General features: G+C 40.2%; 1 protein-coding gene across 3 annotated transcripts; it reads left to right on the top strand.

Annotated features, from left to right (window-relative positions):
* Positions 1-26,604, top strand: ITM2B (integral membrane protein 2B). 3 transcript variants are annotated; one of them, XM_062487706.1, is made up of 7 exons: positions 2-254; positions 5,811-5,825; positions 16,776-16,904; positions 19,007-19,213; positions 21,183-21,293; positions 24,410-24,560; positions 25,881-26,604. In XM_062487706.1, the coding sequence occupies exons 1-7, from the start codon at positions 156-158 to the stop codon at positions 25,967-25,969; spliced, it is 801 nt and encodes a 266-aa protein (XP_062343690.1). In that variant the 5' UTR covers positions 2-155; the 3' UTR covers positions 25,970-26,604. The 3 variants fall into 3 exon arrangements, with proteins under 3 accessions (XP_062343689.1, XP_062343690.1, XP_062343688.1); XM_062487705.1 differs by lacking the exon at positions 5,811-5,825 and having other exon boundaries at positions 1-254; positions 19,010-19,213; XM_062487704.1 differs by lacking the exon at positions 5,811-5,825 and having other exon boundaries at positions 4-254.
* The last annotated feature ends 1,031 nt before the right edge of the window (positions 26,605-27,635 follow it).

Genomic DNA, 27,635 nt, shown 5'->3' with positions numbered 1-27,635 from the left:
TCTCCTCCTCAGCCGCCTGACAAGGGGACGGGGGCGGCAGCCGCGGCGAGGCAGCAGCGGGGGGGCGGTAAGGTAGGGGACAGCCCGTGAAGCTCCCCCGGTCCGGGCTGCTTCTCGTCCTCGTTCTCCTGCGTGCGGAGCGCTGAGGACCGGCCATGGTGAAGGTGTCGTTCAACTCCGCGTTGGCGCAGAAGGAGGCGGCGAAGAAGGAGGAGGAGAACAGCCAGGTGCTGATCCTGCCGCCGGACGCCAAGGTGAGGGCGGCGGGGGAACCGACCCTCCCGGGCCGGCCCGGCTGTGCCGGGCGCTCCGCTCCGCTCTGCTCCGCTCCGCTGCGCTGCGCTCGGCGGGGCTGCCGGGGAGGGGAGCGCGGCGGGGACACTGCCGGGCTTTTGTACGCCCCTTGCCCGCGGCGATGGCCCGCGGGCCGGCCGGGGAAAGGCCGCGCAGCGGTGCGCACCGCCGCCCCATCGCCTCACGCTTCTAAAATGGCTGACAGGGAGCGAGCTCCTCGGCTCCGCTTCTCCCGGCTCCGGAGTTCTCTGTGGTGGTTCCATTTTTCTGCTCGCTCGGTTGGGGGGTTTTTGTTTTGGATGTTTTTTTTTTTTTTTTTTTTTTGCTGTCCGCTACTGCGCGCGGAACGCGGCCGCCTCGGCTTTCAGGGCCGGCTGAGCGGCCGCTCCTGCAGCCCCCCGGCTGTGTGGGGCCGGCGGTGGGAGCTGGTTTGTGTGGGAGGGCGGGTCGTGCCTGCTGTTCCCCCCGCCGCGATCCCCCCCGGCCGGCTGCTGGCGAGCTCCCGGAGCCCGGATGCTCCAGGGACAAGGGAGCGCCTGGAGGGTGAAGCTGGGGGTTCTGCCGCGCTTGTGCCGCAGCGTGTTCGCAGAGCCTGGGGGTTGTGCGGTACGGGGAACTTCGTCTCGGAACTTGGGCTGGCTGAAGTAAAGGGACAAAGAGATGCCTCCCCCCGCCCCAAAACAGCACCCAAACTCCAGGCGCTGCGGTCGCCTCCCCTCTGCAAACATTAACGAAGGAAAAAGCACCAGCGGCTTTTAAAGTTTTTGAAGTGCAAAACTGCCTAGAATATAAAGGTTTTTTGGTTGCAATTTCTGTGCTCCCGTAATCAAAACCAGTTTTCAATTGGGAGTAGCATAACTTGCTCTAAGCTCTTTCAGAAGGGAATGAAAACTTGAAAAATGGCCAGCTGAACATAAACAGTGTCTTGCTGTTTTCATTCGCTTTCGCAGTCTCTTGTGCATCAGGCCTCTGAATTACCAGATTGGCTCTTCAGAAGTGATGGTGTTTACAAATTTCCTAAATCTTTGTGATTAATTTCTGCGTGAAGTTGTGCTCTGGTGCAGGTTTTGATGTGATTTTGCTGGGGCCAGGTTCTTCGCCTGCAGAACCCACTTCAAGCCGAGTGGAACCAGGAAGGTTCTTCTAGTGATATCTCCCTGATAAAGCAAGTGGTTACATTTCACACTTCTACTGAGCATACTGTGCTTTCATATAAAACTCTCACCAGAGTATTTAAGTCTCTAGAACAGCGTGCCACAACAGATGAGACAGTATTGTTACTGAGATTGCCTGCAATTATGGGAAATCTCGTGTTCCTAGAGGAGTGCTATCCTCTAGGAAATAGTGGCTTCCCCTAAGATGTAGAATTCCTTCCTGACCCCAGATGTGGTGGTCAGTTTGACACCAAGCACATAAGCAAGACACAAGCTGGGTGTTCAGAAAATGGGTTTTTCTTATTAGCTTGGAATCCAGACCTGCCCTGGATGATGTTTGTTTCCAGATAGCCTACCAAATTTGGCTTGTTTTTCTGCTGCTAAACAAACAAAATACATCTGGCTAATTGTACACTGGGGAACAAATCCTCCTGACCCTGTCCAGATAGTGACGGAAGCATGTTATTTGACTATGATTTCCCTAATGTGGAGCTGTAAATTCTAGCAGCTGAGAATGACATACAAGATCTGCTTTGACTTTGCTTTCCTTGCCTAGAAATGAGACTTGTAAACATTTATTAACCAGGTCAAAAGGCAGTCTGATCTCACAGTAGCTACTTAAAAGTTCTTGCACTGCTGTCAGGGGATGAACACGCCTGAACAAAGCTTGAAACACTCCTAAAATAGCTTGCTAGGAGGGGATGCTCAGTACAGATGAAAATTCCAAAAACAAACGAGTGCTCTTGAGGGACCAGTCTTTGACATTCTCCTTGACACATTTCTATCTTTTGTCTGCAGAACTGCAGACCTGTACCTAACAGTGTGCAAAATTCTCTTGAGTAAGCTTTTTTTTGAGCTTTTGTGTTTTAGAGCATCAGTAAAAGCAGATCTGATACAGTAGCATTGTCTGTAGTTTTTGTAGAACAGGCTGTGCAATCCATGCAGGATTAACGGTAGTGAAACAAACAATGCCATGTAGCTCTCCAGATATTGTGAGTCTTCAAGTCTAGGAGCTTATTCTCAGATCTTGGGGTGGGGAGGGTGGGTGGAAAGGAACGAGGGCCCTTGTAAAACTTGATACCTTTGAGGTAAGTGCAAGATCCACTCTTTGAACTTTGCCTTCTCGAATACAACTGCATTAGAAGCAGATCTTCCCCACCCCTCCACAACCTGAATTGCCTATGCAGCTCTTTGGAGGAAAGGGGACAAAGTAAAGCACATCTGACAAATGCATTATTCATATCACGTCGGTGCTGGAAAACCCTTAGCTTCAAGTGAGGTTTGAAGGCAGTGTGGGAATGTATATTGGAAGAAAGAATTCTGGTAGACTTAAAAAGGTCACATCTCCAAAACAGCATATATAGGACATTTGTTTTCCCTCCTCCTGTACTGTTTCCGTAGGAAAATAAATAGATCTGGATCACAGGTGTAAACATGAAAAATATTGCAACATTTTATGAAGCTTTCTTTTATGAACAAAGTCCTGGGAGGCATTGTGGGCTGAAGTAAAAGGAAAACCCTGAGAAGAGGATCAATGGAATTGCAGTATCACAATTTTATTACCAAGAACGAAGAAATATTTGAGCTAGAGATATCAGTAAACTAGTTAAGATTAATGAATAAAGCCAAATACTCTGAAATGTTGAGCAAATAAACGTTCATGGAACAGGCTTTTGGGCTAATTCTTTGACAGTCTCATTCTGCTGTTTTATCCCAGCACAGTACCTTGACGACTGCCACTCTGCCATTGCAGGATTACTCTCAAATACATAATCTTCCAAGGACTTAGCAAAGAGAATTTGCAGCTAAAATATGCTGATGATACAGCTTAGAAATACTCTGATCTTGCCAAAATTTGCCCAGTAACCTCTGATGCAGATGCTAATCGGAAATTAATCAGAGAAGGTAAGACAGGAAGAGGCAAGAAGAGTAGGGGATGTGTCACGGAAACATCTCAAAAAAAAAAAAGGTTTTGCAGAAGGCAGTGGTCTTATGCTTTAGAGTATGTTACTTAAAAAGGAGTTGAAAAATCTAGAGGGCTAATCCTGTCTCAGCATAAATCACTGCTTGGTATTATGGCATGTAGTGAAAGTGTCTCCATAATTATTGTAGGCAGCCATTGCAACTCTTTTTCTGTTGTATGCCATAATTCTTGGCCAAAATAGAGAATACTTCTAGTGAAGGGTCTTAGGCCACATTTCATTTTCCATTTTGCTCATTGTCTTTACAAAGGGTGTTTTATGACCCAGTTTCCCAACAAACAAACAATGTGCGGTATTTTAACATTTCTCCCTACAATAGATCTTTGGAGAGCCAAGGATGGTTCTGAGCATAGCTGAAGTCCTCAGACATTTTATAAAGGCCATTCGGTAGATTAAGCCCTCCCAAAAATTTTAGTGCCCTCAGTGACTCGGGCTGTTGCTCCCTTCTGCCAGGCTAAGGGGCAGCCTTTTTCTTTTTGGGGTTGCTCAGCATGGTGCATCTTTACCACATCCAGCTTTGTGCACAGAAGCTGTGGATTCACACATACATATTGTGGCTGACCTTTGGTAGAGAGTTCAGTGTGAAAGTGGAAATGTTAAGAATTTTAAAAGCAGCAGCTTTCTGCATTTGTTCCTTATAAGAACATTATTACAGTGACCTTTAAAATTAACCTTCTTTTTTTTCACTTTAGCTTAATCTTGCCTAAGGCATACTAAAATGGACATTTTTAACACAGAGTGAAGGGATCCACCTAGGAAATACTGTTGAGTAAAAACTAATGAGCACTATTTTACTGTGTAGAAAAACCCTCAGATTTTGTGTAATTGGTATAAAATGTTTCTGAAATAAAGGTGTTAACTTTACAGGTGTTTTACATATATATATATTTATAAAAGTTACTGCATCCACTAAAAATATTTTTAAGTCATCTGCTTATTCTTTTGCTGTCAGGAAGACAGGTTTTCTCACTTTATGGAATGTCTCTGGAGCTGGGTGGCTTAGGATTGTTTTGTTTGTTTTTCATTTCATTTTTTTCTCTCTGGAGTTTCCATATTCCCTTTATTGGCTTTCTCCAGTCAAATTTCTATAGGCCTTACATCAGAGGCCATTGGGGAAAGAGCATTCTTTGCATTTTCCTCTGTTTTCTCTGATGCAATTAGGTCATGAAACCAACCTGCTTCTGCTATCTATCAGACCATTGTGGAGATTAAGACAATAATTATTTACAAGAGGACCAGAAATAAAAATCCTAACAAAGTAAATTCTCTCCCCGTTCCCCCAGATGTTGCTAAAATTTTAATGAAAATCTACCAAACCATAGATGAAAACCTTCTTTTCAGGCACAAAGAGTACCCAGGGCTTTTTCTGATATTTTATTTGACTTAACATGTACCCAAAAACATAAATTAGGGTAAATTGAGTTTTACTGAACAAGATTTGCGTAATGAGGGACTTCTCCTAAGAAAAGAAGCCTTTTGGCTGATATCTTTCCCTGCATCCTTTTACATTATGAATTTGTGCTACTGGTTAAGTAGTGCAGCTTCCTGAAAATAAGGTAAGTGTTGTCTTGAGACTTTTGGCTCCTAAAGATATTTCTTAAAGGCTGCCAGCAATTGATACAATACTAAGAAACCAAAATCTCTCAAAGTTTGTGGCACTCCTCTGACAGTCTCTTGCTATTTTTCAGACAGTTTAGGGATTTGGAATTACAAAGTTCAAAATGTGATCTGGAGGAGCTTGTGTCATCCCCCAGCAATGGACATGAAGCTGTGGGACAGAGGAGTTCTGTCAGTGCTCGGCATCTGACTTCCTTTTCTTTCTCTCATGACTTCCCAACCTGAATAACAAATACAAAGCCTTGGTTGAGAAATGCAACCATTTCCCAGAAGAATGATATTTAATGTTTCAGACAGGATGTGTTCTGCCAGACCTTTGTGATAACTGCTTCATCAGTTGTTTGTATCATTCATGTTTTTGGCTGACTGAGCAAGAGCTGATGGCCGTACCATACAGCTCGTGTGAACTCAGCACAGGGATGACTAGAGAGACAATGTGAATGCTTTCTGCAGTTCTAGTTTCTCTTTAGTTTCCCAGACTTTCACTTGGCTGACACCTCTTGCCCTAAAACATATTTGGAGAACTTTTTTTCATTTTAATATTGTCATATGGAAAAGTCTGTAATTAGATGATGCTTTATGTAGTGCAGTATCTAGAAAAACTATTCTCCACTGTAATGCAACTTTACACTGAATGCCAGAAGTACTTTTCTTATGTTCACTCCTGTCTTTCTGTGCTGCAATACTCTTTTTGATAAACTTCAAGAAACTAGTTGAGATATTAAAATTGCATATTATTATGAAGAATTCCACTTAAACAGAGGCTGTTGAAATAACAGTTCTGTTCAATGGGAAAGATCAAGTTGAATTAGTTAATTTCTGAAGATGTGGATCAAAATGAAATGCTGAGCTTTCCTGTGGAAATCGTTTGAAAGAATATTTTCTTGGAATCAGCAGTATTTTCAAGGGAAATGGTTGAAACTCATTGCATTATAATGAATATTTAATCCAACATGTGAACATCTATTTCAAGGAAAGTTGAATTCCAATATATAACGTGCATATATGTTTTTCTTTGGTTAAGTATTTTAATGAAATGTTTACAGTAGCAAATGTAACCTAACAGTTGTGTTTTTATCGACTATTTTCTATTTTCAAATCTGTTTTCTTTGTTATTTGTGTAGGTGATTTTTTTCCTTTTTTCTTATCAGCATTTTAGTAGATGTTGATGCTAGTAGTCTTTGGGGGGGCATGTAAGAATGATAAGCATACTTACCTTCAGTAATGTTTTCAGTTAACTGTTCTGCAGTTGTGATTTTGGAATATTTGTCAGCTTTATAAGTATTTTCTGTAAGTAGACGGTAGTTACAGGCTTCAGATAGCTCTTCATAAAAAGTAAATAGTCCTCACTGTGACTCTCAGGAAATACCTTCAAAAGTAAATACTGCATTTTTAAGTCCTAGTAATTTTAAATGTTCTTTATTCTGTACTTCCAAAAACATTATGACATTTAAAAAGCATTTTAAAGCATAACTGCAGCTGGGATAACTAATTATGTGTTTTGTTACTTATTGCACAAATCCCTTTTTCCCCCCCTATTTTCTTTCCTCTCCATTCTCCCCTTATGCTATGATTGACAAAGGTTAGCATTATCTGCTTTTAGTCTCCTGATCTGTATGAATAATAATACAGTATTCATTTTCTTACGATTTATGTACTGTTTTTTATCCTCGATGGAAATTACTTTGAATCTACAGATGAAAAGTATGCTAATTTCTAAAATTTGGATATCTGTCCTAATTTTACAGATGTGGTAAACCAGAGGAATGAGATAATTAATAAGAATGAACTCTGCAATGAAGTCAGAAATGGTTTTGTGGCAGACATCATGTGGCCTAGGTAGGGTTTGGGCTACAATGGACATACAGAAGAGCACTAGGTCCTTCCTGAGTGATCCATGTGTCATCTACAAGCAAGGGTCCTCTGTGCAACAGCTGTACAAAATTCATCATGACAAAATGCAAAAGTCATATTTGCCCAACCGTTATTATAGAGGTCCTGGCAAAAAATGAACTGGTATTTTGTTTGTCCTTTCCATGTCGTGTCAGGGTGTGTACGTATGTGTGCACAAATATTTTTCTAATTTTTTCTAAAGTTTATATATTATTAAGTATGCAATACATATAATTTCACATATATACATATATAAAAATAAAACCCACAGGCATTTTAAGAGTAGAGTTCCTTGAATGCAAGTCTTTGGATAATTCGTGTTTGCCTTTGTCCTAGGGTTCAGTAAACTCTTGCTTTGATGGCAGCTTTCTGCTCATTTGTGGGTAGGATGAGATGGTGGGATGACCGTGGAAAAAAGAGCATGCTGGGGAGATCGTAACTGGGAGGGGTCAGTGATCTCTGGGTGGATCTCACATAGTTGCTGAATCACCAGGGCCTGTTTATTTATTTATTTTAAAAGATTAAGCTTACACAGAAATAGAAAACCCTTGCATTTATACATTTGAAAATGCAGCAGCCTTTGCAGGGTATGAGGCCAAACACAACTCTCGGAGGCTGCTGCACAGTGCAGTGAGTCGTTTTGCCTAAGGTTTGCGGTTTTGGGGAGCTCTTGGTGAGGTGTTAGAACACTGGCCAGGTCTGTGATCCTGCAGAGTGCGATGCTGCCAGGTGCTGGGCACTGGGGTGCGTGCTCCACTTCAGACTTTGAATAGTCTAATTGCACTGAAGCCCTTTAGTTTGTTACAACAGATTTGCCTGGAAAAGGGCATAATTAAACATCAGCATTCTGAGGTCAGCTCTCCTGTGCTGATACTCATAACTGATACAATTAAATGCTATTTTGTCTTTGCATATAGAACGGTTTCCACTCAAAGAACTGTGCTTGCTGTACAGGTATGATGCATTCTAATTCACTAATACATGCATTAGCAGAGTGTGTTTAAAGGCATGGCTGCCATTCACAAAGCCTCACCAGGCTCCAGTAATAGGCTGAACAAAATCTTGTGAGTTTCAGAAATAGCAAGTGCTAAGTCCTATACCTGGAGCAGACTTATCCCAGGCTTCAGGATACACAGGGTACCACCACCTAGCTGGGAAGCTGCTCTGCTTGAAAAAGACCCAGGGCTTCTGGTGGACAGTCAGCTGGACACTAGTGACTGGCATCACTGAAGGCTGAGAGCTCTTTGATCCAAAAAAAGACAGCAACAAGCTGGTGCAAGTCCAACAGGGGCCACCACAATAGTCAGAGGCTGGAGATTCTGCCGTGTGAGGAGTGGCCAGCGCCACAGGGCTTGTTTAACCCAGAGCTGAAACTGCTGCAGGGAGGACTTCACAGCAGCCTCCCAGTGCCTGGGGAGGTGACTGAAAAGATAGTGGTCATAAATTTAAAAAGGAGAGCTTCTAACTGATAGAAGCAAAATATTTTTCAGTCTTGAGGAGAACTGAATGCTGCTGAGGAAATTACCCAGAGAAGCTTTGAAGTGTCAGTCTTGGCGGTTTTCAAACCTTGACTGGTCAAGAGCCCTGAGCAACCTAGACAGGCTTCAGTCTACCCTCCTTTGAAGCAGGACTACAGACCTCAAAAGTGGGTTTTATGATGCTGGATTCTACTTTTGAGAGAAACTGAGACAGTCTTTGTAACTTGCTTGAGATGACACCATCTGCGGCTGAGCTGGGAATAGAGTTATTAAATTCCGAGGCTCAGTGGTGCATATGTGCATGCTAATGAGATCTCTTGGGTGAAAGAGCCAATGCCACTTGGGAAAATAGCCTTGGGAGAAATCTAGGTTAAATTCACATAGTGTTCCATCATACTGATGTCTGAGAATCAGGCAGTCATAGGAAAAAAGAAATTTCAAGATATAAGAAGTAAGCAGGGTAAGGGAGATACAGGGATTGGAACAATGAAGGTCAAAGAGATAATTTAGTATTGATCCATTTTAAGTGGAATCGGAACCTTCTAAGTTGCTGTTTTCAAATACTGATCTAATTCAGGATAAAGATGAAAGAAATACTTCATTAAAATTATAGATTGATATAGTGCAGTTTTTGCAAGTCTGGTAGAATGTAAGTCAGTTGTAAGTCAAAAAGTGCGGGTGGGTAAAGGGTTTATTTTGCCAGTGTTTAAAAATTAAGCATTTTTCAAAATTGGACAGTTTAATTAAATGCCATGTTTGGTATGCTGTGACTGTAAAGGGTGTGGTGATTTTGTTTTCAGAAAGCAAAATGCATTCTGAAGAATGTCCCATATGACTTCTTAGGTTTGATGGGTTTTGTTTAAAAAATGAATCCCTCTTGCCAGATATCTCTGCAAGCTTTCCACGTACAGGTTTTGGTCTATGACTTGGAAACTTGCACCAGAACAGTTCTCTTTTCTTTAAATATGTGAGAAGAGTTAAGTGTGGAATACAGAACAAATTTCCATCATTCTAGTTTATGAAAATGTACAGATAAATTCATCAACGTTAATATATATTCTAAATAAACCTGATTTCCACCTGAGCATTCAGACATTTAGAGGCAAGACATTTTCCAAATGTTGTAGGTTTTGTTAAAGTTTTCATGGCAGGGAGTGGGGAGAAGGCAGAAGAACCATAAAGCTCCGAAGCAATTGAAGTAAAGGATGTGTGGAGCTGTATTACTTGTCCAGCATAGACCCAGCACTCCTGGAAGTTTGATTTTTTTTTTTTCCTTTAACGAAGCAAGCGGTTGGAGTTATTTGTTAATTCTCACCCTGTATAGTATTATTGTTACTTAAAAACTGTAGATGTGTATTGCAAAATGGCTGGCATTGGAGGTCACTTGGACCAACTCCCCTGCTCTAGCAGGACCACCTGCAGCTGGTTGCTTGGGACCACCTCCAGTCAGCTTCTAAGTATTTCCAAGGATGGAAGACTCCACAACCTCTCTGGGCAAGGTGTGCCAGTGTTTGGGGTCATGCAGTAAAAGAAGCGTTTCCTCGTGTTCAGTAGGAGTACAGGATGTATTAAGATCCTGTAGTGCTAATATCTGTACAGAAAAAGACGCGGGAGGACTTGCCCTGAGTGTTTGCAGTGAAAATGCAGGCCACGAGACACAGGAGTACTGTGCTGGTTGATGTGGCAGGCCAAAGTCCAGAGCATTTCTGTGGCCATAGCCTAGCTCCTCTTCACCAGAGCGTGGTGATGAATGATTTATCTTTGGGGTAATGGTGAGGGGAGGAAATGGAGATAAGGTGTGCCCGGTTACTCTGTGTGTGACAGATACTGGAGAACTCTGCTTTGGGTGGGGAAAGATATGGGGGGGGGGGGCATAGACATAGGATAAGCGACCAGAGAAGGAAGTTGGTAGATCTTGAAACTGGACAGAGAGGAGGAACAATCTGGGCAACACAGTTTGAAAAAAACAGTCACATACAGTGTGTGGTTAGTTGTACGCTTTCTGTAGACAGCCTTGTCTAAAAATACAACTTTCAGGCCGTATAACTACCCTGTCACTTTCTATAGTCCATGTAAGACCAAAACTAACAATGACTCATCTTAGTGCTACTCCAAAATATGACAAAAACAGCAATTTGAATAGTTACAGGCTTTTTCCTTCTTTACCCATCCTCTTTAATTATTGACTGCCATCAGGTTTTGCAGTCTCTTATCTCAGAAATGAAGGCAGTGTTTAGGTAAATCAGGATTACTCATGTTGGTTAAGAGTTGCTGGATTACTCTTCAGGATATGCTTCTTTTGTTGTTCCTCTCTCACATAGCTGTGGATGAACTGCTGATTCCTGTCCTTAACATTCACTTTACAGTTGTAATTTTCCTTTACTTCCTGCAGAAAATTTGAACTCTTAATGTTCCAGCATGTTTCTGAGTTTTATTTCCTGCTCCCCTACTCTTGCCTGTTTTCCAGTTTTTGTTCTCTCTTCATTTCTATCTCTCCCAATACATGCAGCTGCAGCTACCTTCCTACCCACCAGCACTCATTCCCCTTTTAAGATGATCATCAGCTGGCTGCTTATACTGATGTTTTTATTCTGTTATAGTTACAATGTTTGAACGATGAAATGAGTCATTTGACAGACACCTTAACGTTTTAATAAAACTCCCACATTATTTCCTCAAAGATAACATTCAACCAATTAAAACCACCTTGGACTTTGAACTTGTAAAGCTCCTGGAATTTAGTTTCTTCTTACTTCTGGATTTCCTAGTACTGTCTAAAAGATTTTGTATTTACAATTCTATTTCAAAGACCATATACAGATACGAGAAATAGAAGAAGAGGTTAATAGTATCAACTGCCTAATAGATAATTCTAGTGATTGATCCCCTTATTCAGGCTATGTGACTACAGCGAACAGCAGCACAACTAAAGTTGTGTTTTCCTGTTGTTCTTTAAGCAGAGAGCTTTTGGTCAGATGGACAAGTCCCTGTCTGTCATGACAAAAGATGTTCAGATATCAACTGCATATAAACAGCCATAGCTTGTTTTCCAGACAAGAAATCTCTGAAGCATCTATTGTATATAGAGTGCTTTTCTCCAACTGGCAAGTTAAAAGAAGATTGTACTTAAAATTTAAATTTAATTTTATTAGTAAGCATAAAATTGCTTTTTTAGAGGCAGATCAGTATGATCGTCTTCCAGATTCGCAGCATCTGCCAAGTGAGGAGTCTTGCAAAAGCCTGTCTTAATTTCCCATCTGCAACAAGTAATAAATAGAATACCAGGCTTGGAGCAGTCTTCAGGCAGGAATACCATCAAAGGAATGCAAAGCTCTTTCTAAATTAAGTTCATTTTAAATTGACTTTCTTTTGTGAGGATTTTCTACAGATGTCAGATTTACAAGTCAGAGCAGATGAACCTGACCAACAGAATTCAGTTTATATAGCCATTGGTCAGTATTTTATTTAAAGACTTTTTAGCCTCTCTCATTAAAAAACACTTGTTGGGAGTCATTGTTAACTTGCCTTCTTCCTGTTCCGCTAATTGAAGCTGCAGTTGGTCAATATTTGCCTCCAGGAAACTCAGTCTGTCCCACTGTGTTCTGTCCATCCATGTGAGCTAAGTGGCACACAGAGGTCCTTGGTGGAAAAATGTTCTGAACAACTTCAGCCAGTTCTACCCTCATTATCTGTAAGCTTTTATATATGTGTTTCTGTATATATATTACATGTTATTCTCACATGCATAATTTTGTGTATTTTGTGCTGCAGACATTTTTAGTAATGTTTGTAATACTCAGTAATGCTCTGCATCAGCTTTCTCTGTGGATCAAAGACTGTTCATTCCAAAAGACATTTCCCCCTCCCAAAATTATTTTTATTGCTATCATATCTAATTTTTAAATTTGTGACATTATTTTTCCATAGCTGTCCAGCAGTCATACAGTATTCTGGACTTCTCATAGCATGTTGTCTATCATACCTTGTTTAGTTAGATGTGTCCTTAATTTCTGCAAAGGAACAAGGTCTGATAATCTTCTCATTCATTTTAATACGAACTAGACATATTCCTTGTAAGATTATAGACTGCTTTACTTTTATAATGTTAAAGCAATTATATTCCACTATGTACAAAAAGCCACAAGGGGAAAATCTAAGTAATTATCAAGTCTAATTATACACATTTGTGGCTCAGTATTAGAGCTTCTTAGAATACATTTGTGATATTACCCCAAACATGAATTTGGCCATTCTAAAATTCAGCATTTATTAAAAACAAAAACAAAAGGTAGCATTAAAATTGAATTGAAAAGAGCAAGAGAATGTATAGCCACTAGCCATTAATAACTGCTAGTGTTCGCAGGTTTATGGGGTTATTAATTTTTTAAAAATTTACTGCACAACAGTTAATGCTAATTGTCATAAATATGTTCTTGTGAAGATCTCTCTGTAGCTGAGAGAGGTTCTGGTAAATAGTTCATGCTATCATCTCAGGATGTCCATCTCAGGAGTGGTTTTAGTAAGAAGGCAGAGAGCAGCTTTGTATTCACTGCTGTGGTCACCAATGAAGGGACCTGTTCTGAAAACTGCAGTCATCTTGTCACTTCTTTGTGAGAAGACTCAAGATTTGAATCTTGCCAGTCTCAAATAATAGAGAATTTAATGGTTGTTTTCTGTCTGAAAGGAAAATTGTTACTGCAGAGCTTGAAGCTATTCAGGTTGGAAAGTTCTGAACCATTTAATTTCAACACTGTAGAATTTAGTGTACAAGTGGCAGAGACATGCTTCTGTTTCATGTCTTATCCATGGGAAATAGGCTAATCAAATGTTTTCCAATTAGAACGATCAGCTCATCAAGGGAAACAAGCTAGTTTTGGGCCTGCATCCAGTGCCTCCTAAGGCATTTTGCATCAGAGATTAATTTTGCAGCATCATCTTAAGGCTGAGGATTCACAAGGGAGTTGAAAGTACATGGGGCAGGGATGAAGCAGAAGAGAGGAAAGAAAGGGACCGGGACAGTAATGATTATTTATTGCTGCTCACAGGAGTAGAGAGGTGTATTTTTAGAGGTCAGTCTTCACCTCAAGTACATGATGCTTTCATTTGTGAGGTGCCTTTGGCATTGGAAAGCTGGCCTAGAGAAAAATTAGCCATTGAGGCTGCAGTCTCGTGTTGTGCTCTGGTTTCAGAAGTCAGGGCTGCTGCCTGGGAACAAAGTGCAGTTGTAACCATATGGGGAGAAGCGCTAATTCAGCACTGTCCCTCTCAGTGGGGATCTGCTTTCACTTAATGGGCTGTTTTTTCAGAACATGAGTCACCTGGAAGGAGGGTGAGCATCCACTGCACTTTCTTCTCTTGCAGTGCAGAGGGTCAGATTTATATAGCAAGGGACAAATTATTCTTTTGGGTCAATGTAGCCTAAACTAAGCTGTCATGGCAACAATACAGAAACTTAGAGAGCTTAGCCACAGATCAGCTACATATATAATTTGGCTTCAGTACATTATTTATATTTTAATTTAAGATGGTTTTAAACTGCTTGATAATATACTTAGTTTTCAGGCTAGGAAGTCAATTCTTTGTTCTCTTTCAACAGCATAAAATCATCTCAGTGTCATCACTTTCAGGTTCTGCCTTTGCTAAGGTGCTGTGCTTTCATTCGTTCTCCTAAGCAGGAGCCTAAACTGGGCTTGAACTCTTACTCTAAATTTGGTGGGCTGTTTTTTGGTAGGCTGGGGACAAATCAGTGGTAGGCAACTACAAATACAAAACAGTTTAACGTGCCACCACAAGGAACACCTTGAGAAGTAATAATGATAGCCTCTACCTGGTGGTAAAGGACAAAAGAGTTCTATTAAACTTGTTTACATCTGTCATCTCATATATCAAAGCAAAATTATTTACGGTAGAATACTAAGAAACTTGTCCTTCAGGTTGCTCCTAGCATCATAGAAGTGTAAGTTTATTATTATTTTTGTGGCTTGTGCAAAATTGATCTGACATTATCCCTCATTTCCAGGTAGGTGTTCATACTCTGTATGCCTTCCTCACCATTTCCCAGATGCAGGTTTTCTTAGTCTTTCTGGATGCATAAAATAATGAAAAAAAACAGCAGAGTCAGGTATTCTGCTAATGGACATTTCTGGTTGAAATTAAAAAGGTGTGGGGGTTGAAAGCAGCACTAGGAAAGAAAGATAATATTTATATTCTTCAGTAGGTAATGTTTTGATATTGTATCCCAAAGGCAGTTTGCTATCCCTTTTTCTGGCATTAACTTGTAATGGTTTAAGTGCCAACTATTATAAAAAGTTTCAATCAGGTGTCCTGTATGCTTTGAAATATCTGGGGAAATAGTTACCTAATGATACAGGGCAACATAAAAATAAAAATCCTTGGTTCGCCTAGTTTAGATTTATAACTGAGATGATTTATAGAAGAATCCACAGTGACTAGCAAGCCTGACCCGAGAGTTAATTAGATTAGTGTAGGTATTATGTCCTATTCTCAGTCTTTGCGAAGAGCCGGGTTAAAAATCAGGCAGCTAGTAATCCTGTAATTTTTTAAACTAAATTCTTTAAATAATTCCTAAAAGTGTTAAAAAGTTGTTTCTTGTCTTTACATTGTGTCTTTTCAGTCTACAGCAAATGTTATTTTGTTCATTTCACTTTGCCTTGTAATGTATCCCAGAAATGTTGGTTTGAAGGGGCTTCTGGACATCATCTGCTGCAGCCTTCCTTTAGAAACAGGATGGTTGCCAAAGCAAGATTAGCCATGGCTTTCTCTAGTTGAGTCTTGAAAACCTCCAAAGATGGAGATTTTGCAATCTGATTTACTGTGGTATTTAGCAAGGTAAAGCAAAATAAAATGTGTGAAATATCTTCAATTTGACTCTAAATATTTCTGAATCAGATTTTGGGAGCTGTTGCCTGGCAAAGAAGCTGCATTGCCACTTCTCTATGAAAGGTAATTGCAGAGTACTGTAAAGGTGGGTTTCACATCACTTAACTTTAGCTGCATATGAATTAGGTACCTACTTTGTTAACCAAGGAATTTCCCTCTATAATCAGTGAAAAGAAGTGAGTCCCTCCAAAATGCTACTTATCCTTCTCTGGGATGGCCGAGTCATTCCCAGGAAATGCCACTTTCTTCCACCATTTTCAGGGAGGGTTCCTTTCCATTTGGTGTCAGACTTGCTTTAGCCAGATAAGGGAAATTCCTTAACTGTGCTAAGGCACCTGGGTTCTATACTCACACCTTTGTTCAAGTGGGGTATCATCTTAATTACCAAATGCAACAAAAATACCCAACACATCAGGCAGAACATTGAGTAACACCTATAGCTGTCAAAGGCCTTCTCCAGCGCTTCTGTTCTGCTCTTCCTCAGTTTTCTAGTTTGGTGTTTTGTTCATTCGGTCATAATGATTCTGCCCTGGCTGTCATTCTGCATTATTGTTTTGTGGTTGCAAATGGGTAATGAATTTCTTTGTATTTATTTGAATTCAGATGTTTTCCCAGGATTATCCTGGCTTGGAACAGGGTAGCACGAAGTTGGATTTTTTCTTTTTTTTTTTTTTTCTCTTTTACTTTGTATTTGAGTTATGCAAAAATTTGGGGGAGGAAAGAGCATTGTAATGTGCTGATAGAGGAAAGATTTTGCAAGCAGCAGTTTATTGCTTAGGAAGCCCGTGGGGATTGCATGGTTATGCAAACTAGTGCCCTAAAGGGGAAACATCTTGTCATTCCTTCAGTATTACATGAGCAGCAGATAGAGGCATGGCAAATGCTGTCTTAGAGCAGAAACCTTCCTTAACAACAACTTACAAAACATCTTTATATTTTTTTCATTCCCACCCTCACTATTCTGCCAGCCAAGTTGTGCTAAAAGCGGTTTTGTTCTGATGGAACAACATAGGAAAGGATGTGTTTTGCTTCTCTTGCTATCTTTGATCTTTTGTTGGTTCTTCAGGTTTATGTATATTGCATATAGTAAGCTAAAAAGGAATCTGACCTTTCTGAGTTTACTTCCTCTCTCTGCTGTTGTTGCATGGAGGTTGCCTGAGAATGCATATTTTTCTGTCTGCAACCTGGGAATTGGCTCACTGTGGATTATTAGGTATCTCAGATTTTGTTATATTTTTCTCTTAAGTCTGCTGATTTAGTTAGTGATGATGGCATTAAAAGTACAATTTTTACTAAATCTCAAACAGACTTGGTTTAAATTTTACCAAACACTTGTGCTGAAGTGTGTACAGCCTTTTCTGGTGGGTGCAATGTTTGTATTTGCTGGGCCTGAAGTATCTGCTGTCTTACCTGCCTTGGGAACAGTGTGTTGAAGGTCCTTCCCTGATGCCTTGCAGGACCCTGAGGATGCTGTGCCTGTTGGACAGAGAAGGGCCTGGTGCTGGTGCATGTGCTTCGGATTGGCCTTTATGCTGGCTGGTGTGTTCCTGGGTGGTGCCTATCTGTACAAATATTTTGCATTCCAGGTAAGTCACATATTCATTAGGGGAAGGCTGTTTTTCTCTGTGGGAAGAGGAGCAACAGACTGTTCTTTTTGTGTTACATTTAGAAGAGGAGGAACAGACTAAACCAAAGAAAGTAAACTATTTTTTCTTTCCAAAACGTCATGTTTTCTAAAGGCCAGAGTTTTGCCTTCTTCTGAAGTTACCTGTCTGAAGAGGAGGGCAGAAGTGAAGCTGGCAAATAAAAGAGAGAAACACTTTTGAAAACCTCACTTTGCAGAGGAAAGATTGTATCTAAATAGGACTTGGGTTTGGGAACCCCAGTGGTGTCCCAGATTATCATCTGCTCTCTTTTCTTTTTTGCAGTGCCAAGTACTGGAGGTGGATTAACCCGTTGAAAGCCTCCTTGTTTGATCCCAGGTTTCCTAACACAAGAGGCACTGCTAATGTACAGGAAAGGGACTGCTTGTGAAAGCAACACGGAAGCTCTCCCCTTCCCTAGCCTCCACGTGGATAAGAAATATGGGCCCTGCAGGGGATTTGGGAAAAGCACAGTCAGTGTGGTTTAAGCATGCTCCATCAAGTCTAATCCACACTGACAAGATTAGACCTCTAACAAAATGTATTTTCAGTCTTTTAACAAATGTCACTGCTGCAAGAGGAGCTCTGTGAAAGCAGCAGTGCCAGGGAAATGGAGCATTTACCTGAAACACTGGAGATCTGAGTTAGGTATTGTCTCCCTTGGGGGGAGTTGTCGCTGGGCAGTGCTGGATGTGCTGGGCTATTGCCCAAGTGGTGCGAGCACACCCTCCCTGCTTCATAAACTGCTGGGATTGCAAGATCACAGAGCCAGAAATGGAGAGGGTAAGCACAACATGAATCTCTCTAGCCCGCTGGTTACTGCACCTAATTATAAAGTAAAAATTCATGTTTGTGTCCCTGATAGTGGGACTGTTGCTTTCCCCCCATTTTAGTAGCTGCTAATGTGGAAATCCAAGTGATTAAACTTGATAAATTCTAGCTGAACTTGCAGTTTGTAGTCTATTTGGCTATCACATTAACCAAATTTACATAGGAGCAGTAGTGCTGCAAACGATGATGCTTAAACAGCACAGCTTATCCCGGTGGGTGGATTAATGAGCTGAGGAGCTGAAGGCCAGTTGCATTTCTAATGCACATTTCACCCGTGCTTAGCGCTGCGTGCTCCACCTTTCACCTGCCAGTGCCATGAAATTGAAAGTGCCATTTAATTCAAACCTGTGCTTCTTGTTTGTGAGTCAGATCTTCCTTAAAGGAAACATTCAGGAATTGAGCTGACATTGCACTGAAGACACCTTTTCAGTGTAAAAGTTTAAAGTGATGCCATGTGCGAATGCAGAGTTCTATACTTCTAAAACTAACTGGAATGTAAATTTGGTGCATGACTTCCTCTGACTTAGAACTGTGTTTTACACTTCATTTAGGTAGCCTGCCATGTGTACTGTGGCAAAAGGACAAATATTCCAATTCCAAAAGGACAATTACTCCAATTTCTCTTTTTACCTTTTTTGTCTCTTAAAACTGTTTAAAAATTATTTTAGAAACTGAATTTTCAGACTTTTGAAGTCTTGTAAATCTCAGCGACTTCACAGAATAATTGAGTTTGGAAGGAAAGTCTTGATGTCATCTAGTCCAGCCCCATACTGCAAACAGGACCAAATGTGGAGTTAGGCTTGCTTTTTAAATGTGATTTGGATGACCAGTTTTAATGTTTTTAATCGTAATTTTGACTGCAGAGGATAATAATTTAATAATAATAACAACAATAATATGCATTAATATAGATGTAGGAACTTCATAGTCTTTCTAAAAATACATGGAAGACTGGATTTTAAGAACCTGCTTATGGGATCCTGTTTTCCTTGAATTCAAGGGAAGAACTCCCTCTGGGTTGAGTGTAATTGAGGTTTTAGCCATGGTCCTGTTGTAGGTAGCAACTGGCTCATGCTTTGGTGTACAAATCAAATTAAAGGCAAAAATTTTCATTTAGTCTGACAAGTTTTTCTTCTCTTCGGTGCTCTGAGAATATTACTTTTAAACTTCTGCATTATTGATCTATTTGTTGCTGGGTTGTTTACTATTTTTAGCAGGGTGGCGTGTATTTCTGTGGAATAAAGTACATTGAAGATGGCTTACGTTTACCTGAGCCTGGGGCAGAGGCTCAGAGTGCTCGCTACCACACAATTGAGCAAAATATTCAGATCCTGGAGGAGGAAGATGTTGAGTTTATCAGTGTGCCAGTCCCTGAATTTGCTGATAGTGATCCTGCTGATATTGTCCATGATTTCCACCGGGTAAGAAATATGTCTGAAGAAGTTGAAAGCATTTATAACTTGTGAATTGTCCCCCCTCAGTCATACTGATAAATATACTCCTTATTTATTATGGTGGGGGAAAGCAGAGGGGTGGAGGAGGCAGCAGAAATGTTTTGATCAGCAGCAGGCTGCAAGCAGTTATTAACTGGGCATAAAGTACAGCACGATACAGTCATCATCAGCTAGTATGTAAACCACCATTGGCAAATACAGTTCCGTTTTTAGCAAGGGAAACATCTTGGATCTATTTGCTTTCCTTAGTACGAGAAACTAAAGAGAATATTGTTCTTGCTCTGCTGAGTCCACTGGGCCAGAATTTGACCAACTGCTGCCGTGCCAATGGAAATTTGGCAAGGGCTGAGGTAGCTTTGACATCAGCTTGGAGGGGCTGATTGCATCTGATGTCACTGGGTGTGTTCAAGCACTCCCAGAGGTGCTCTCCTAGCATGGTTCTAACCCCCAAAGCAGCAGCAGAAGGGGAAGGACCATGGAAGACAGCTCATTTTCCAGATGTCACAGGAAGCCAAAGTTTAATTCCTTCGTGCACCACAGCCTACTACAATTCCTAGAGGTGCTGATCTAGGGTTTCAAAGCTGTCTTGCTTTTTTTGAGAAATAACCTTGATTGATAGGGATCATGGTAATAAATTTATTTTAAGGCAGTTGACAGGCCTACTGCTCTCAGGGTTAAGAACAGCTGTAAAACAATTAGAAGCCTTCCTTTTCTGTATCAGCATGGTTGAAACTGTCTGATGGCGATGAAATGTTGTACAGCTGGTTTTCAGGAAGCTTGAATCTCTGAACATTTGAAGATTCACTGAACAGCTTTTTTAAGCTAAGCTGAAAAAGAATAGGGAAGTGTCCTATTTTTTTATGCAAACGTCAGAGTTTAAAGTGCTATCTATCAAATATTCATAGCCAGATTTGGAGGAAAACATTGCTTGCACAAGCTATGTAATTTAAATAATATTTCAGAATATATTTAGGGAGCTTCTGTTAAGAGTTAGAGTAAAGACTCTAAAGAGGGAGAACTAGAAAATGAAAAAAGAAAGCAGCATCTAAGAAGCAAGTAAGAACAATGTAATATTGGAAATTTACTTTTTGATTTATTAAGTTAAAGGCTTTGCTCCAAAGGTCAGTGCAAGGGTCATTTGCCATAGATACAGCACTTGCTCCATGTAATGAGATTAGCTGCACTGATGATTGCTGTCCTGGCATTATTTTGACTGCTGGGCTGCTGGTGCTCAGTATTTTATATATGTACACAGCCTCAGAGCTTTCAGCAGCTAGAGATAACGTCTTCTCTAGCAAGAACAGGTGCAGTAAAACACAGCTCAGTGAACAGAGCTACAGGATTCATCAGGGTAATTCTCTGAGCTTTTTATCAAATGATGGCAAATGCTGCAGTTCAGGTACTGTATAAAGATAATAATTCAACTATAAATAATCATTAACCTTGCAAGTCAATAGTATTTTTGAACCTAAAACTACTTTCCTTGCATTATCTGTAGTAATATTTTTTTTTCCTTTCTGCGTTTCGTTCTTACAGCAGGATTTCCTCTTTAGACTGTAACAAAATATAAAAGCATGAAGATTAGAGCCAGGTTTTTGCCCTGTTGTTTCACAATGAAGGCACTAGGCATAAAGGAATGCTGTACTTGTTTCCATAATGGCTCAGGTGCACCTTTGTAGTTTCCTTGCTTAGTGCATTTGAGCTCCTCATTGCCTGCTGCCTTGCCCAAGTCCCTGTTGAAAATATAAACTATCATCAAGGCTGCCCTTTGCTTGTGCACTTACTTGCCCTAAGATTGGAGTTTGTTGGACAGACTTTACAGTGAACAAAAGAATAATTTGAAGAACAGCACCAGGCAATAGCAGTTCAGCAATGTCTGTTTGTCAGTTTTCTGATCTTCTTGGTATTTTCATTAAAAGAAATGTTTTCTCAACAGAGACTCACTGCCTATCTTGACCTTAGCCTGGACAAGTGCTATGTGATTCCTCTGAACACTTCAGTTGTTATGCCACCCAAAAATTTCCTGGAGCTGCTTATCAATATCAAGGTATGATTAAATCACAAGTAATTTGTTCTTAAGACAGGAACAAGTAGAAATTGTCTTTTTTTCCCTTCTGCAGAACTCTGACATTCACACAAGGTACATGATCACTAGAGGTCTTTGCAAAGAGAAAAAAAGTCTGTAACCTACTTAGACAATGATCTACAATCATGAAGGAATCATTAATTCAGAGGAAGGCAAAAAATATAATTTTCTTCAGTGCTATAAATTTGGCGGACAAAGCCATGTAAATAGGATGTAGCTGGACTCTTTGATGGTAGTTTGTGTGTTTTTTAATTTATAATCCATTGTGACTAAAGTTTCTATGAAGCATGTGTGCCCTAGACTAAGACTGGTTAGTTGAGAGGCATGAAGTAGGTAAGACAGGGAAATCCTTTTAACAGGGGCATTGTTTAAAGCACTGATCCCTGGGGTTGGCCACTTTGATCCAGTGACTTGAGGGTGGTGTACATGAGATGTGTTGGATGTGCTGTGCACTTCACATAATGCATGCTTTCAGTTGCAGATTTAAATAGAATTTACCTTGGGTTCTGGCCTCCTGGTTTCTTCACAGAGCAGCAAAACAGTCCAGTGGGGAAGAGAGCTGATGAAATGTGTCTTAAGATGTGGGGAAACTCTTTTAATATTCTGCTGGGCTTTTGTAATTTTAGAACAGTTTCATTGTCTTTGGGTTTCCATCTTTCAAAAAAGGCTTTGGAATTAGGACTCCAGGCACCGTTTTAGCCATTTCTGAGTGGTTAGTATGTATAAATAAATTTCATGTGAAAAGTTACCACAAGTAAGTCCTATGCTGCTTTTTTGCTTCCTATTTTGAGACTGGCTATTTAACCACACTTTCATTTCCTGTACGTAAGGATGATGTGGTGGTGTCTGTAAAACTCAGTGACCCCATTTTTTCTGACTTGGTACTGTTTTCTTTCCATTTTTAGATTGCACAAATTTCACTATTAAAATCTGTTCATTTCCTAGTTCGTCATTAGTAGTGAATCAAATATGCTTGGTTTACAAGTAAGAGGATAACCAGGCATCACGCATTAACTGAAAATCTGTGCAAAAGCAAACAGTTTTGATCATTGTCCCCAACAGTGGGTGCCCTAATTTTATGAGACATCTGTTTAATTCTCATTGTATTAACAAAAAGCTGTGGGCATTTGATGTCGCAGAAAATCAGGCTAAACGTTTATATCTGGAATTTGGAAAACTATGCTGCAGATACACTAAGCAAGTAAATACTGTCCTACAATCACACTGGTTGCACCAGCAAAAAAATGTATGAAATTGATGTGCTAGTTTCATTAAAATGAGCTTTGAATACATGCAGAGGGCATTTTATGAAAATGGAGGCGCTCTGGGCTGTTCTGGTGTTAATGAACACCTTAGTTTTAGCCTAAAGATCTACATTTCTATATATTGATACAGTTTGCTTCAATGTGCAGACATGAAAGGCCTCCTTTGTTTCTCTGGGAAACTAAACTGAAACCCAGATATATTTGCTCATCCACCTCATTCCTGCTGCTGAGCCAACTGGCTAATTTGAACTGTACACAGTGCACAGGATGTCTCAAAATTGATGATTATTGTGGCTATGTTGGATCCCAGCAGTGGATAATTGCTCCTGCAGCAAATGGGCAGAGGAGATTCCTGCACTGAGTTCCCTGTCCCACCCAGGAAGGACTGAGAAGGCTGGGTTTGGGGCTGGGCTGGGAAGTCCTGTGGTTTGGAGGGCATGAGCCCAGGAGTGTCCTTGCAGTCTGCCCCCCAAGTCCTTGGCACTGCTGCACACCCTACCAGTGCCCTGCACTGCTGCTGTGCTCTAGCACTTCCCTTGGGGCTCCCTCCTGAGATTCGAGAGACCAGGAGTTAAGATACAGTACTTTACAGAGGTTTCATTGCAAAATAATTAGTGGGATAATTTGGGAGAGTGATGTTTGCTAAGCTGTTGCTTAAAGAAAAAAAGGTTGTTTTTGTTTTCCTCATAGTATATATTGAAGAAAATTTACATAGTCTATTCATTCATGCAAAATTTAAAGTGAATTTTATACAGTTCTTTCTTTCTTTACTGGGAAGAATAGCATTTAATCAGCTTCTCAACATGTCACTGGAGCTGAAAAGATGATCTTGTTTCACAGTGGAAATTTCAAGTTTATTGTCACAAAAAATATAGAGATCTTTCACAATAGGTGAATTTGTGCTCACAATAAGTGATCATTTTATTTTTAAAAGAAAGGAACACCTTCTACACTGCTATAAATTAGAACCACTCAACAGTATTTCTTAGTATTTTGAAAATGGATGATTATTTAATAGTGGTGGTATTAGAAAACTAGCTGTCAGTTAAGTCTGTGCATCTTCAGCCATGTACAGTGAGGTACGCACACAGCCAGATTCCTCCATCATTTAATCTGTGGCAGAATAATACTGGAGGGACTAGAGAGGGCTTGGGAAGCCTTTGCACGTCAATGTGGCTCTCCCCTTTTTCAGTGTATTGCCTTGAAACACCTGATGTCCCACTTTGGCTTTGTAATACCTTTCCACATAAACAATTGTGGAAGTCACAATAATAATCTGCAGGAATAGATGGTCTCATCTTGGCTTTGGTTTGAGAGCAGTGACCCACGCTCTCAAGTAAGTTCAAGGCTTCCCAACCCCATGGACTGCAGCTGGACTGTACTGCAGCTGGCCTGCTTCATCAGCAGGAGTATCTCCACATAGATCAGGTTTCTGCCAACTCCTGCTTGGGAGTTGTTCCCACTGAGGCCTGGCTGTTTATTAATTAAGTGAAAACTTTGGATGATAAGTGCAGAACTTACCCCTGACAGTGGGTACCCCTAGAAAAAAAAACCTCCTGAATGCTGATGTTACTGTAGCAGGAGGGCAGTAGGTGTTAGTGTCAAGGGAAATTCTGTGACCTTTTTGAATGTAATTGTTACATGTTTCTGTACTGTAGTGAAGTTTGCACATTTAGAATGAAAGCCTGTAGATAATATATATTTTGAAATAATTCAAAGGTATGTTGAAGAAGAACATTGTGAAGTGTTTCTTGTGTGCCCAGACTATGAAGAGATGGCTTTTGACTGAGCTGTTACATTTTTGTTCAACAGGCTGGAACATACTTGCCTCAGTCCTATTTGATTCATGAGCAGATGATTGTTACTGATCGCATTGAAAATGTGGATCAGCTGGGATTCTTTATTTACCGCCTTTGCCGTGGCAAGGAAACCTATAAACTACAGCGCAAAGAAGCCATGAAAGGTAAACGCTCCTCCCGCGGTCTTGCGTGCTGGCAAAAGCTTTGGTGGTGCCTCAAAGAAAGTGTGTTCAAAGAAAAACCTCTAATTAAAGCAAGGGTGGCTTGCTGCACTAAGCAGCTCTCTGGGCCTCAGTGTGTCTGATATTTTCCTGTATAGCTGTGGAAATAAGTCATGTCATGGTGCAGAAGTGCTCAAGGCCCCAGTGACCTCGGAGTGCCAAAATGTCTGTTTGTGTGTGTGTGCGTGCATGCTGTGTTTTCTGGAGCTCAGGTGTTCATTGATGCTCTTGCTTAATCTTGAACCCTAAACCACCCACCCCACCCCAAACCAAAGAAAAAACTTTGAAACAGGAAAAGCTTCTAGCCTTGTAGTCCAAATACAGAATTGCAGGTTCTTCTTGTCATTAAGCCATCTATACATTGTTACATGTCTTCCTATTTGTGTCAGTGAAATGCCAGTAAGAGCTTGGCTTCACAGGAAAATTGTAGTGCTTCGTACTTTTTAATGGAAAAATGGTTGAAAAACATTATTTGGAAGAGTCTTGAAAAGCTGTTAAATACTGCCTTAAAATTTGCATTCAGATTTTACTCGGATTTGCTTTTTGATGGTTTGTTTTTTTTTTGCTTTTTGGTTGTTTGATTTATTGTCGTTGTGTAATCTGCATGTGGTGTGTAAGTGCACAGCAAAGCAGTTTAATTGCTTGTGTCATATTGTGAGACCTTACTGCTTGGGGAAAACAAAGAGAAGAAATACATTTTATAAAAGCAATTTAGATTGATGTTTGAAAATTAAAATATTTTAGTAGCAAAATCCAATGAAAAATAAATGGTGAGCACAGGTTGGCAGCAAGCATGTTTGCCTACAATTTGGTTAAATTCTCTCTTTCTCTGATTCCAAGATAATGTTTAAATACTGCAAATCTGCTTTTTTTTGCGTATAGCAGTTTATTCTATTTCTGTTCCCTCTCTCACATCCCCACAAGCATTTTTACAGATGCACAGAGAGGGAGATTGGGAACTGATCCGAGCTAAAAACTAGCCGGGGGGGGGGGGGGGGGAGGGGGTTGGCAGGTTGGTTTTCACAAAAACAGTATTGGGATTTGGTTCACCACACTTTCAGGATCATTCCATGCTAATTGATTTTCTCCATCTGAATGTGTACCTGTGTGTGTTTTGTTGTGGGGGTGGGGGGGTGGTGTGGTTGGAGAGGAGTAGTTCTGATTTCTGGTGACATCATACCACAGCAAAGGTAAAACTTTTGTCTCTGATCTATCTCAGCCCTTCTTCTCTTGACACTTTGTTGTTCTTTACCAATACAACAGGAATTCAGAAGCGTGAAGCCATCAACTGCCGAAAGATTCGACACTTTGAGAACAAGTTTGCTATGGAAACACTCATCTGTGAACAGTAATGAGGAATAATACTGTTACAGGAGACTTAAAAAGTACAGTATGACCCCACCCTTGGTATTGTGTGCAGTGATTATTTTTTAAAATCTTATTTTATGTAAGTAGTGGACAGGGCTTTCTTGCTGAACACCTTCCATACTTCTCATCTCATGATACATGTAAAATCAATACATTTTAGTTTTCTCCTTATTTTCAGGTGTGGTGTTCTTCTTACATTTGAATTGCAATTGTATAAAGACTTAGTTGCTAGTGCATTTCATGTGAATCTCGAATACTAGGAAGAAGAAGAAGTCTTTGAAATATCCAACAGTTTTTAAATAAGTAAAATTGAAAAAAATTAGTAATGTACAAATGGACTGCAAGAGCTACTTCTAACTGCAATATTACCTGCTATATAGTTTGTTACAGCTATAGACAAACCTGTATTTGACTCTCCTAACCAAGTGCAATTTGTTTTGTTTTTAAAATATTGTCATATTTACCTTTTGGAGATTGATTTCTGACTCGATGTTTTAAAATGGCAAGTGTTTGCTGTAACAATCTTTTAGAGGATTAAGAAGTAACTTATGTTACTAACTTGTATATAATCCATGTATGTGCAATGGAAAATAAACCTTATAAACCTGTTTGTCTAAAAGTCTTGTGTTTTCTTCTGCTACTACTGGATTATTTAAAAATAATCCAAAGGGGACTACAGTTAAAATTTATGCATTTCACTTGAAGTTCTGTTTCTAAAGATAGAACAAATGACTGAGAAGAGAAATAGAAGCATGCTTTTCTGTTCCTTTTCAATTAAAGGCAGTAGTGTGCTGCTTGCTGAAATTCTAGATGAGTATTTCCACAATACATGTGATCAGAGTGGAGACCCAAAGCTGGTCTAACATGTTAATGCCTGAAATCCCTGTCCTGAATATTTGTCAAATGATGGGCATCATCTAACATGTGCCATGGCCCAGGCTGACCCAGCTGAGAGCCAGGAGTGTTCAGTACCTGCAGGACTTTGCCATTCCCTTTGTTCTCCATCATGGTATTCTGCCAGCCTGTGCCACTGAGCTTTGCCAGGTAATCTGGGGCTTGCTCTAACATCACCAGTACCATTCTGTATCGTGCCATTTACACTTAAAACTGCTATTCTTAAAGCAAGAATGATTTTATTTTTTTCTAATACAATTTGGATCCTTGTAATGCCAACTTTTTCTAGGGGAGAGTGCAGAATAAGATGAATAAGATGTACTTGCTGTTCTGAGGCTTTGTTTGCAAGAAAAAATACGGGACAGAGAAAAAAGGGACTAACGTTGAAACAAGAAGGCTGGAAAATCTCCCTCTAGATCCAGAGGAGAGCTTCCATGACATGGGAACTGAATTGTCTTCTGGCCAAATTTTGAGCATTAATTCATCAGAAAAGTAGGAATGTTTATAGAATAATTGCATATTTGAAAACAAACAAACAAACTGTTTAAACCTGTTTTTAAATAATATACACCATAGGTGTCCAAATCATTTGTCTTGGGTTAATTCAGTCAGGAGACATTTTACTCATCTAATTTTTCATCTCTTAAAGGATCTTTTCTTAATACAGTGGGAGGATGCTTTACTGTTTTTAGAGCTATTATACAATTGTAAACATGCTATGATCCAGCTTCCTGCTATTGTGAATGTTTGGACTGA

The sequence above is a fragment of the Cinclus cinclus genome, chromosome 2 (genome assembly GCF_963662255.1).
Source record: "Cinclus cinclus chromosome 2, bCinCin1.1, whole genome shotgun sequence".
NCBI lineage: Eukaryota > Metazoa > Chordata > Aves > Passeriformes > Cinclidae > Cinclus > Cinclus cinclus.
This window is presented reverse-complemented; position numbering and strand designations above follow the sequence as displayed.

Excerpts from the sequence above, each read along its gene's own strand:
- ITM2B (XM_062487706.1), top strand. The coding sequence starts at position 156 with ATGGTGAAGGTGTCGTTCAACTCCGCGTTGGCGCAGAAGGAGGCGGCG. Across the intron at positions 21,294-24,409 it reads AGCTGCTTATCAATATCAAG|GCTGGAACATACTTGCCTCA; the intron begins GTATGATTAAAT and ends TTTGTTCAACAG. Across the intron at positions 24,561-25,880 it reads GCGCAAAGAAGCCATGAAAG|GAATTCAGAAGCGTGAAGCC; the intron begins GTAAACGCTCCT and ends CCAATACAACAG.